At 36.8% G+C, this 13142-nt stretch overlaps 2 protein-coding genes across 3 annotated transcripts in view; one reads left to right on the top strand and one right to left on the bottom strand.

The window, feature by feature from the left end:
• CTNNA3 (catenin alpha 3) overlaps positions 1-13142 on the bottom strand; it is a 1797749-nt gene that overhangs the window by 1017831 nt on the left and 766776 nt on the right. The gene's annotated exons all lie outside the window — the stretch shown is intronic.
• Positions 2447-13142, top strand: part of LRRTM3 (leucine rich repeat transmembrane neuronal 3) — a 176387-nt gene continuing 165691 nt past the window's right edge. Inside the window, exons 1-2 of the mRNA XM_033209588.1 lie at positions 2447-3316; positions 3651-5182. Coding sequence (XP_033065479.1) covers positions 3313-3316; positions 3651-5182 — 1536 coding nt within the window. The 5' untranslated portion in view covers positions 2447-3312. The remainder of the gene's footprint in view (positions 3317-3650; positions 5183-13142) is intronic.

The following is a 13142-nucleotide window of genomic DNA, read 5'->3' as shown; positions in this document are numbered from 1 at the left end:
GGAGAAGCAAAGTGAGAGCCCACATTCTCGGTGGGTTCCTCTGTTCTTCTGTCACTGGGAAGTAAAGTATGATGAGCAAGAAGCAGAAAGTTGATGGGATCCTTCAGCTTCCTGGAGTGACTCTCTGCAGCTCTTGGGCAAAACAGATGTCTCAATGACTACCTGAGAGAGTGAGGGGAAAACTCAGAGCCTTTCAAGCAACAGAGGTGTGAGAGAGAAGTTATCCACATAATTCCCATTAGTCTGTTTTTCAGAGATAAAAGTTGTCAAGCCCAATTGGGATATTAAATGATAAGGGTTCAGTATTACCCTTCTGTACTGTGCAAAAGGGAATAGTCAAAAGCATATTTACTGTTCTCATGAAATTTGTAGTTTAACTATGAAGACAAGAGATATCTCTGTGAAAAGTAAAGATTACTTGCTGATCAACTACGTTTTCTCACTTTCTAGTTTTTGTCTTTGTATATACCTCCTTTAAGAATACTTTCTCCAAAATTCTTTCCAGTCTGACTGACTGAGGAAATTTTCAGGACTCAATCCCATGTACAGATGTCGAACATTACATAATCAGTTATACTATATCCATTGTACTTGTGACTCTCATAAAAATATATATTTTCAATAACTATTTATTACATATCTGCAATGTGCCAAGTTGTGTTGTAGATGTTAGGAAAAATGAAGTAGACAAAACATTGTCTTTGTCCTCATGGAACTTACATATCAGTATTATAAGTGTACATACCCTCTCTTCCTACTAGGAGAAAACATTATTTTTAATCCTTCTTTCACAGAGAGTTCCTTAAACTTATTTCATCAGAGACTATTGAAAAGTACACACTCTTCCATTCCCCCAGAATGAGAATCCTGGGGGAGGGATTGGGAAGTCTATTTTTTTAAGAAACTCACTGGGTGTTTCATGTGCATTCACAGCTTTAGGTAACTCTGGGGGAAAGCACTACCTTATTAAGAGCATACTGCCCAAGAAATTGGTAATACCCATTGTACTATATCTGTAGGATCCCTTTTGATTGTCATTACCAAACATCTCATCCTTGGAGAATGTGAAAGCTCTCCAAGGCTTTCCACAGCCAATTCACCTAACAAAAAATAAGGCAAACTTTTTCAAGAATACCATTATTTTTAAATAAAATGCCTCTACATGGCAGATGTTATTATGTTCTACTTTGGGGATGAAAAGAATCAAACATTATTAGTTATGGTCCACAGAATCACAAGATTTATTTTAAAGACAAAGTTCAGATGATGAACATATCTCATCAAAGAAGGCAAAACTGGGTAGATCTCAGAAGTCCACCATGTACAGTATTTTAAAATGCTCCCTAAAGTTGTTCTTTGTGAGTTAATGAAGGTCAGTGTAGTCAATATTCAGTAGGTAATCCTAGCAAGTACACATAGAGTTAATATTATTCAAATATCTTACACAGGCTTATTGCATGTAACACACTGTTCTAAGTAACATACAGATATTAAGATGACTTAATTCTCAAAACATGTCTCAAAACATGAAGTGAGTTTTTGTTTTTATGCCCATTTTGCAGATGAGAAAACTGAGGCATAGGGAAGGTAAGTAACCTGCTTAAGGTTACATAGCTGGTAAATTGTAGCCAGGAGTTTGAATCTAGGTGACAAAATCTATGCTCTTAATCACTAAACTGCCCTGCCTTAGTTTTTATACTTCTTTAGAAGTCTCAGACCAAAAGAAGTTTAGAAAATTCTAATAGAACAAGCAAGAATTTGCTGATCACAGCTTCCTTGCCCCAATCCTTTAATCGGCTTCATTTTCATTGACTTCTTTTTTAAATGAAAATAACAATGTTGTTGGACAGGATCATCTAGTGGTTAGTGGTTCAGCATAAGAATGACTTACTTCTGAAGCTCAGCTCTACCACTTGCTTGCTGTATGACCTTGAGAAAGTTACCTCTCCAAGTCTGTTTCCTCATCTTTAAAAGAGAGGTTATAATAGGACCCACATCATCCTATTGTTTAAAGAGAAAACAACATAGCCCACTTAAAGCACTTAGAAAGTGTTCCATAAATATTACTAGTGTAATAAATAGCAGCAACATCAATGAAGTATGAACCAAATGATCCCTTGATTCATATACTAACACTAAAAATGGTTTATTTTCCTTCTAATTAAAAGAAAATTACAACAACCAAGCAACAAACCAAACCATAGCCATAAAATCAATTATATCTTTTGTGAGAAAACTGGAAAGGCTATTGGACACATTAATTCATTTGTCATCAGTCATCTCCTCTATTCCAAAATGTTTGCGTTCTAGCATCCTGAGACACCTTGCATAATATAATCTGTGACTCCAAGAGGTCAAATGGGCAGGCAGTTAATGCTTCTCTGTGAATAGCTCAATAATTCATTTTATAAATTTCAGTTTAAAGCCTGCGTCGAGGTTAAGAAAAATTGACGTTCAGTCTGTGAACTTAATGTCAAGCTCCAGAAAAACTCTGGGCAGTACATGGTTAGCAATTAAGTGGACACAGACAATAAAGACATTGCCAAATTGTAAAACAATACTTGGAAATCACAGAAAATGTTGCTAGTTATTGATTACGGTGACCATTCAGTTCCTACTGAGCCACCCAAAAGAATCATTCATTTTCCAGCAGTGAGCCTGCTCATTTGCAAGATAAAAGAGAGACATTTCTGCACATGCCCATAATGTTCTTCACCACTGGGGGCAGCTTTACATAAGACTGCATTCAGTGAAACCAAAGCAACAGTCCGAGCAGCTTTCAGAATGACAGTCTGCAGAAGTGAGCTGAGCGTGTGCGCCGTACGGGGCTCTCCTGCCTTCTGGGCTCCAACGCAGCTCTGTGGCTGAACTGGGTGCTCACCACGGGAACTGCTGGGCTATGGAATACAGATGTGGCAGCTCAGGTAGCCCCACATTGCCTGGAGGAATACATCATGTTTTTCGATAAGAAGAAATTGTAGGAGCTAGTTTTTGTTTTTTTTTAACCGTCCCCCCGCCCCCCAAAAAACTATAAAGATGCAAAAACGTAATATCCATGAAGATCCTATTACCTAGGAAGATTTTGATGTTTTGCTGCGAATGCGGTGTTGGGATTTATTTGTTCTTGGAGTGTTCTGCGTGGCTGGCAAAGAATAATGTTCCAAAATCGGTCCATCTCCCAAGGGGTCCAATTTTTCTTCCTGGGTGTCAGCGAGCCCTGACTCACTACAGTGCAGCTGACAGGGGCTGTCATGCAACTGGCCCCTAAGCCAAAGCAAAAGACCTAAGGACGACCTTTGAACAATACAAAGGATGGGTATGTTTTGTCATTTTTTCTTCTTTCCTTCTTAAAAACAAAAAAACAAAAAACCTCTAGTCTGTGTAATAATTCTGCCTTAATTATTTTAGAGATTACCTTGCTCTGCTCTAAGACTGAATTTATTTGCTTAGTGGACACGTTTCCTTGTTTAACTGTTTTAAAAAACAAAACACTAAAGACAATTCTCTTTAATTACAAAGAGATAATATGAGATGTTAAATGTTATCTAGATTTAAATTTAAAAAAATGAAAAATACATGCCTATTTTTGCTTGATTAAAGATTAATTCTTTTTTGGGGGGATAACTTTTCTAAGTTGTTTTTATTTCCAGGTTTCAATGTAATTAGGCTACTGAGCGGATCAGCTGTAGCACTGGTTATAGCCCCCACTGTCTTACTGACAATGCTTTCTTCTGCCGAACGAGGATGCCCTAAGGGCTGTAGGTGTGAAGGCAAAATGGTATATTGTGAATCTCAGAAATTACAGGAGATACCCTCAAGTATATCTGCTGGTTGCTTAGGTTTGTCCCTTCGCTATAACAGCCTTCAAAAACTTAAGTATAATCAATTCAAAGGGCTCAACCAGCTCACCTGGCTATACCTTGACCATAACCATATCAGCAATATTGACGAAAATGCTTTTAATGGAATACGCAGACTCAAAGAGCTGATTCTTAGTTCCAATAGAATCTCCTATTTTCTTAACAATACCTTCAGACCTGTGACAAATTTACGGAACTTGGATCTGTCCTATAATCAGCTGCATTCTCTGGGATCTGAACAGTTTCGGGGCTTGCGGAAGCTGCTGAGTTTACATTTACGGTCTAACTCCCTGAGAACCATCCCTGTGCGAATATTCCAAGACTGCCGCAACCTGGAACTTTTGGACCTGGGATATAACCGGATCCGAAGTTTAGCCAGGAATGTCTTTGCTGGCATGATCAGACTCAAAGAACTTCACCTGGAGCACAATCAATTTTCCAAGCTCAACCTGGCCCTTTTTCCAAGGTTGGTCAGCCTTCAGAACCTTTACTTGCAGTGGAATAAAATCAGTGTCATAGGACAGACCATGTCCTGGACTTGGAGCTCCTTACAAAGGCTTGATTTATCAGGCAATGAGATCGAAGCTTTCAGTGGACCCAGTGTTTTCCAGTGCGTCCCAAATCTGCAGCGCCTCAACCTGGATTCCAACAAGCTCACATTTATTGGTCAAGAGATTTTGGATTCTTGGATATCCCTCAATGACATCAGTCTTGCTGGGAATATATGGGAATGCAGCAGAAATATTTGCTCCCTTGTAAACTGGCTGAAAAGTTTTAAAGGTCTAAGAGAGAATACAATTATCTGTGCCAGTCCCAAAGAGCTGCAAGGAGTAAACGTGATCGATGCAGTGAAGAACTACAGCATCTGTGGCAAAAGTACTACAGAGAGGTTTGATCTGGCCAGGGCTCTCCCAAAGCCGACGTTTAAGCCCAAGCTCCCCAGGCCGAAGCATGAGAGCAAACCCCCTTTGCCCCCGACGGTGGGAGCCACAGAGCCCGGCCCAGAGACCGATGCTGACGCCGAGCACATCTCTTTCCATAAAATCATCGCGGGGAGCGTAGCGCTTTTCCTGTCCGTGCTCGTCATCCTGCTGGTTATCTACGTGTCATGGAAGCGGTACCCTGCGAGCATGAAGCAGCTGCAGCAGCGCTCCCTCATGCGAAGGCACAGGAAAAAGAAAAGACAGTCCCTAAAGCAAATGACTCCCAGCACCCAGGAATTTTATGTAGATTATAAACCCACCAACACGGAGACCAGCGAGATGCTGCTGAATGGGACGGGACCCTGCACCTATAACAAATCGGGCTCCAGGGAGTGTGAGGTATGAACCATTGCGATAAAAAGAGCTCTTAAAAGCTGGGAAATAAGTGGTGCTTTATTGAACTCTGGTGACTATCAAGGGAACGCGATGCCCGCCCCCCCCCCCCCCGCCCCCCTTCCCTCTCCCTCACACTTTGCTGGCAAGGTCCTTCTCTGTCCGTTTTAGTGCATTCATAATACTGGTCATTTTCCTCTCATACATAATCAACCCATTGAAATTTAAACACCACAATCAAGGTGAGGCTTGAACTCCGGTTTAATATAATACCTGTTGTATAAGACCCTTTATTGATTCCATTAATGTCGCATTTGTTTTAAGATAAAACTTCTTTCAAAAGTAATCCCCCACATCTGCTGTTATCCTCCTGGTGGGACCAAATCTACAGTTATAGAAGGTTTGCAGCTCACTGACAAATCAAGGAAAGAGGTGAATGATTCCAGGTGCTCGGAGCTTGAGCTGATTCTTGGAGATGACTCGGTTATGGGAACATTTTAAAGACAGGCAGAGCCTTTAAACTAATGCCTGATTTAAAAAAGAAAATTGCAGGAAACTATCAAAAGATGGTGCTAGGTTAAAGCAGCACCCTGAGCAGTTTCCAGAGGTGTCTGAATTACAGTAAGGCAAGCACAGAAACAAAGTGTGAAGGGTTAAAATACTGCAAGTAGACAACTGCAAAATGTGAGGAGATGACAAAAATGTAAAGTTTTCGACTCAAAGCCTTGTCTTTGAAACCCATCTCTGTAAAACCAGACTAGAGGTTTCACTGTCAATTTCTTCCAGCCTGTATGTTTCACAAATAAATAAATGAAACAGAATTGAGAAGCCAGATTTCTCCACCACACCTCATGTTAGTTAGCAAGTTTTCAGGTAAGGTTTGCAAATGGGAAAGCAGCTTACTACAGGCATGTGGTTGAGAACTTACCAGAATTTCTCTTTCCAGTTTTTTCAAAGACCCTAATGTAGTTAGTAGAATCATTAGCTCTGTCCTGATCTGTTCAGGATTTTTCAGGCTGCCCTGTTGTGTTACATTACATGTCCTGCACACACCAGTCCCCTAATAACAGACACTTCCTTCAGATGTATAAAGAGAACACATTCCAAGACATGCCTTCCACCCATAGCCTCATTGAAAAGGATGACTTTGATAACACCTTAATAAATGTATAAAATAAATCTTAGAGGAAAAAAGACCAACACTGTGACAGTTCTCTGTTGCTTTTCTATTGTTGACATTACAGTGTCCCTGTGTTCATCTGTATTGTGAACTCATCCATCAGTACAATTCTGTACAGACCCTGTTGGCAATCTGCAAGCTGCATGCATGTTTTTATGTCATTGGTGAAAGTTTATTGACTGCAGCACGAATATCATAGCCTCTGTATTTGAGTAACTTGAACCACAGTCAATTAAGGTTTTTAGAAAGATATATTTAGTCTGTATTCTCCTTCATCCTCCAAAATGAACAGTTCTATTATAGAAGCAAATATCAGGAATTGCAACATTGAGCCTGTTTCATTTAATTTGGCTTGCCAACCCCTACATCTTTAACCATGTCCCTGTTCTCTGAAAACAGAATCACTGCAGCAAAAAAGAAAAAGTGAATGGCTATTTTTACTAAATTTTTTTATTGATTGGGGGTTTTTCATATGCCGAGAGGAAAAATCTAGGCAAGTCACCATAAAATAAAATTTTAAGGATGCCAGATTATTAAATTCATAATTTTATAAGCAATAAAGAAAAAGAAGTATTTAAAGTGGATTTCTCAAGGTACTTTGATATTGATTAAATCTTACAATAGATGCCACTTCAGAAAAACATCATAGCTACAATGTTTACCCATGAATAATTGTTGAATGTACATGTATTAATGACAAAAAGTCACATATTTCCAATGGATTAATAATGCAGATACTTCCTTACAGCTCACTGGATGACTGAGCTTATTGTGATGGTTTTTACTGAAGTTGTAACTTTACATTTTTCATAAAGCATCAGTAAATACATATTCCATCTTAAAAAGAAATTTTCTTTGGCTAGCCTCATTTTTATCTGTACTAAAAGTGTTTGTATTAATGAAATGCAGTCTTAAAGTGAAGAACCCCATTTCTATTCTTTTTTACTTAACCTTCTGCCTTACTTGTGATGGATACCAAATATATTTAGGCAATGTACACTTATATTTTTGAATTATTGCAGATTCTCGATGCTGTGGTGCTACTAGTATGTATAAAATATGCTTGCTATATTGAAAAGCATTTCTCAAATTCAAAGCTACTTGGTATATAAAATATGATATAACAGTAAATGAATCGCCAATATTTTGAAAGCTGGTCACTTTTTAATGGCTAACTTTACTTATAAACATAATAATAGATAAGAACAAAAATAAAATCCCTTAGGGGGTAAAACTCATTTTGATTTGGCACATTAAATTATGGGAAAAAAGTTCTTTCTTCCTCCTCACTCTTTGAGAATGAATCTTCTGTAGTTCTCAGTATCTTCTGAGCACAGATATATAATTCTTGTAGATTTAACAATAACTAGTTTACCACTGTAAATTTTAAAAAGTCAACTGCCAAATAGTTTACTGCTCAAAAGTTGTTGCCTCACCTCCATCTCATGGTACTTTCTGGACTACATATTGTAAATCTATTCGTATAAGTATTTCAAGTTCATGCAGATTAGAGAAATGTGATTGATATTTATGTTTCTAGTACGTATTTACATAAAATATTGGACTTCCCTCAAAGGTGACAACAGTTAAAAAAAAAAAAAAAGCCTGACCTGTTGAACTATACAACAGAATACAGAATACTTTGCTTTACCAAAACAGAGAAGAAATAGAATTTAGTCTCTAAACTGCATGTGGGTTTCTTTCCATTTTTATTAACCCCAGTACAGAGAGTGCTACCACAGCATGTAGTTAATAGTCCCAGTGCCACAGTCTTGTAAACAATACTTATGCAAGATATATTCCATTTAAATGAGTTTGTATTTTCCAAGGATGTTGACATTACATCTTTTCAAAGAATTTACACCATTTTTTACTTGATTTGGTGAGTGAACTACCTAAGTAGACAGGCAATAAATTGTCTTTCTATGGAGCAGCAGTGACCTCTAGTGGCTAGTTAGACTAACCACAGCTATTCACACATTTTAGCTTTTTATCCTGAATCCTTGTGTAAACGTGGTTTACAACATATGTTTTTTGACTAGTAAATCATATCTGAATTTTATTTAATTCATTTCCCTGGTAAATATAATTATAATGTAATTTTTGAATGTTATTCTTTTCATTTTGACTTTTTTAGTAATACTGGAACAGAGGCCATAGAATTGGTACTGAGGGCTAGAAATAAGTGTCCAAAGATGAAAAGCGAGTAATAATGCAATAAGAATAGATAAGAAATATTTTAAAGTGCTTATACTCATCAATGCTGGGTAAACATTTTGACATTTTTATTAAAGGGGTTAATATTTTTCATCAGCAAGATACATATAACTTAGGTAGGAAAAACAAATTTTAATATTAAATCAAGAGTCGGCATTAGTTATTTACCGGTCAGTAGATATGTCAAAGGTGTCAGTGGAGGGGGCCTCCCCTTCCGGCTTTAGAACTCTCAGTTTGCTGATTGTGCCAGTGACCTGTGCTTTGCCTCAGCGCTTTCTCCCTCCCTCCCCCTTTTCAGTTAGCCGAACACTGGTTCTATTAGGCTCTCTGACAATGATGTTACAGTCTAAGAGGTGATGATTCATGGATAATGAAATTATGCTCTCCTTCTGGGGAAGGATAATGCAGAGTCAGATTCATGGATTTGGCAAGAGGTTTTAGGATGCTGTAGGTGCATGAAATATCTTTTCTTCCCTTGACATTTAGCAAAATGAGAACTCAAATCATTTATTTAAAGTGTGGATTAAACTGCATCAGAAACAAGCATCAGGTCATGAAGCCTGAGACAAAGTGAGTTCCAGACATGGCAAGTAAGAATCGAGCCATGAGAAATAAAAAATTCAGAAGCTGTTGCTTCATCTATTCCTTTTTGCTCTGGATTGTCATTAGAATCCAGATCTGTAGCAAACCCATGGAGTTTTGCTATTCTTGTATTCTCCTAGCTCCCTATGCTAAAAATCAGAGGCAGTTTTGGGAAACAATGAGCACAAAAGAATATTTGGATAAATTTGAATGACATAAGTTTTAAGTGAAATAAAATGGATGGATGTTAAATAGCTTGTATCAAACAGCTCTAATTGAAAATGAATTAAAGAAACGATAATAATACACAGGTGAAAGTGACTGCTTTCCTAATCATAATAGCCTACAGAATTGGACCCAAATTCTTTTAGCCTCCAAAAGTTGGTGATGATTTTGGATAGCAGGCTAGAATATAATAAAATATGACCAAGAAAATCTAAATCACAATAATTTATTATTCTTTTCATTTGAAGAAAATATGACAGCCAGGCATGGTAGAATATGGGCCTTAGAAATTAAGACCTAAATTCAAGTTCCTTTGACACTTGCTAATCAAGACATCGCAGGTAAATTTCCTGGCTTTTCTGAACTTGCAGTTTCTCATATGTAAAACAGATGTGTACTATTGACTGCTCATGGTTATGGGGAGGACGAAATGTGAAAAGTACTTTGTAAACTCTAAAATGGCAACTACCTCTTCTTTTCAAAAAGCACTTAGTGAGATATTGAGTGGGGTTCATTGTTCTATGTTTGGCATGAGCCAAAAAGAAATCAGCAACCTCTATGTTACAGAACCCCAAGCCCATTTTACATCATTACAAGTCTAGAACTTTGTCTGTGACTGTTTTCACATAGACACAGCTTCTTTCACCTCATGTTATCTAAGTCTATGATTTTTACACTGATTGTCACAATGTACAACAGACATAAAGACACTGACCAGGGAACACTAAAACAAATACTAATCAAACCCATTAAAAATCCTAGTTGTATTTTAAATCAGTTAACTATAGCAAGGGCTTTCAATCAGGACGTTTACCTGTCCACTCCCTTTCTAGTATCACTGTGTTCATTCCTTGTTGACTTTACACTGGATCAATACAATGTTTATATGGCAACATGACATCATTATGGAGCAAAAAGTAATTGCATATAACATGTTACTGTAGGATTAGCACGCATTCCAGGTATCGGTCACATGATATCTGCTCTGCTGTTTCTTCCCTGGGCACTCCAGTGGAAGACTGTGCCCAAGATCTCCTCTTAGTATCAAAATTACTATTGACTTTATCAATTATAATTATTGAAAAATCACTGGATAAAAAGGGGCATAAATGTACAGGGACATTCTTTTATATGTCATTGCTTATGCAAAATTACATCATTAATTCATCAAAGAATGACCAAAAGCTTCCTCCACTGGATATAGCTGCTCTTACCAATATGAAGTAGCAGGTGTATTCTCAAAATTTTTGGAATTTAACAAGACACAGACTGTTCCTCTTTGACAACTGAGTTCCTATGGCATAGCTAAAGATCAGAGAGAGGATGATGGTTTTCCAGGTGGGGAAGCAGTTGTGAATTTTATGCCATTTTAACTTCATAGGGTCATGAATGGATGCTCTTGAGTTAGGGCTCCTGAACATGTGACGAAAATTCCAGAAACACAGAGAGAACAGGAATATGTGAGACATGGTATAAGACTAAGCAAGTACAATGTATTTTACAATTATACTTTCTAACAACAGAACTTCCATAAGCAACAATAATCCATTTTATTGGGAAAAAAAAGAAAAAAAGAGCTTCTATCTTATCATTTCCAGCAAATGTTGTTATGATAATTAATAACTTTATTAACAATTCTCCATGTTTTCTTTTTATTTTTAAGGGCCCCCACTTCTCCCAAGCAGGATTCTCCTTTATTCCTTTCTCCCACTCTTAAATTGTTGTTCTCCTTATTTGAAAAGAGAGTCTCTAATTCCTATATAACCAAAAAATGTCTACCTTTATAAACCAACACAATTCAGTCATTCTGCTCAAATGGGCAGCATTATCTCCAAAAGAAAAGTTACACACTTGCATTAAATATTAGGACACAAAACAAATTTAAAGCTGGCTGACACTTCTCTTTCCTCTACAATCTATAAAACACCTCCACAGTATGTTCTGATTTTCAATTGAAGAAATAGGATCTATAGTTGAATTACAGTCTTACAAATTATTAAAGCTTACTGTTTTTCTCTTAATTAGCTAACTCCTAGAAAACAAAGTATAGGACTTTATGTATGAGAGTACTCAACTGTATTTCACCAATCAGAAACACTCTTTTCAATAATCAGTATTTTGTCTTCACAAGGGTAAAATATAGTTTTATGGTCTGGCATATAAAATAATAAGGTAAATACTACATTTAGCAAAGGCAATTTTGTTGACATTTCATCATATCAATTACATCTATGCAGGGTGGAAAATATATTTTGTCGGTAAGGAGGAAATGGCTTCAATTAAATGTAAATACTTATTCAGCATTCTTGGTGCTAAAGCTTATTAATGAAGTGGGAGTAGAAAGAAAATGCCATCAGACAGTGAAGCTACAGTATCATGAGGCTACGCTACATTGAGTGGTGTTCATAGGTTCAACTGGGTGGTCCTCATGTAGCTAAAAAAAGTGCTCTTTGTCATGAATATAGATCTATGTGCTTTCTAAAAGAAAGAATATGCTTACCAACATAGCCCTTATATTGACTGTCTTCCTATAAGTTCCCTCATTAATCTTTGATGCTTTCAACCAGAATCTCATAAGAGCTTTAAAGGAAACTTGTAGAATGCATCATGTTGATATTGAAGAAGTAGAGTAGCTTTTAAAATTCTGACAAACATGTGATAAGATTACAACAGTGAAAACTCTCTGAGTTACAACAGTGAAAACAGTTATAACAGTGAAAACTCTAGGAAGTTTACCATAGTTGAAAACTCTCCAAGAAGTTTAAAACTAAGGACTTTGAGATTAGTGTTGGCATGTACTTGTCAATTTATGAAAGGGATTTTGCCCAATGTATACAAAATTTTAACATGAAAGGTATAAATAGTTGGTTTGTGTACTGCCTCCAATAGAGGGTTAGGTAACATCACTGAATTATTATTAAAATGGAATATTTAAAGATCTTTCTAATATGGCAGAGGAAATATTACATAAGTATTTGTATTTCCACCAAGGTAGACATGTTTTACATGCCTAGAAAAAATATATTTTTCCCATTAGGTGAATACTTTTCCTATAAGGTGAATAGATTTGGGTACAATTGAGTCCTTATTATGTACCAGGAATTTGTATATATTACCTAACAATTTGATAAAACGCCTTTTATGCCTTTAGTAAACTCAGATAGTTTTCCTTAAAATATAAGAACAGAGCCCTTTATATTGAGTCTGTCTTCCTATAAGTTTCACTCATTAATCCTATACATTTTCACTTCTTTATAGGACTGCCCTAAAATAATTAATACCCCACCCACGAAGGCTTCTCAAAGCCAAATCATACATCTCCAGATCCCTTTAGGAAATAATTTCCAATGATTTACCATTAGAACATCCCTCTGCTAGTTAAAGTCAAATCGGAATCTGCCAGTATAGTGTTCCTTCCAGCCTGTGGCACCCACTCCAGCCCATTTCATGTCATTCATTAAAAAGCAGCAGGTATTTAGTCTTTTGGACTTTTACAGGGAGGACTAAGTAATAAAATGTAAAAATCTACATATATTTTTATGGGCTCTACTCTGGTCACTTTTATGGTCTAACACACAGAGATGTGTGGGGTCTTTATTAGTTTACACTAAAATGCAAGAGCATTAAGCTAGATATAGATGAAAAGAGAAAGACAAGGTAGATTTCAAAATAGCCAAAAGCTCACATTATACATTTCTTAATGTTAAGACAAAAAATAAAATAAAACCCAAATGATGACGATCCTGTAATTCACTTTCTTGA

Source organism: Trachypithecus francoisi, unplaced genomic scaffold, assembly GCF_009764315.1.
Source record: "Trachypithecus francoisi isolate TF-2019V2 unplaced genomic scaffold, Tfra_2.0 Lachesis_group9, whole genome shotgun sequence".
NCBI lineage: Eukaryota > Metazoa > Chordata > Mammalia > Primates > Cercopithecidae > Trachypithecus > Trachypithecus francoisi.
This window is presented reverse-complemented; position numbering and strand designations above follow the sequence as displayed.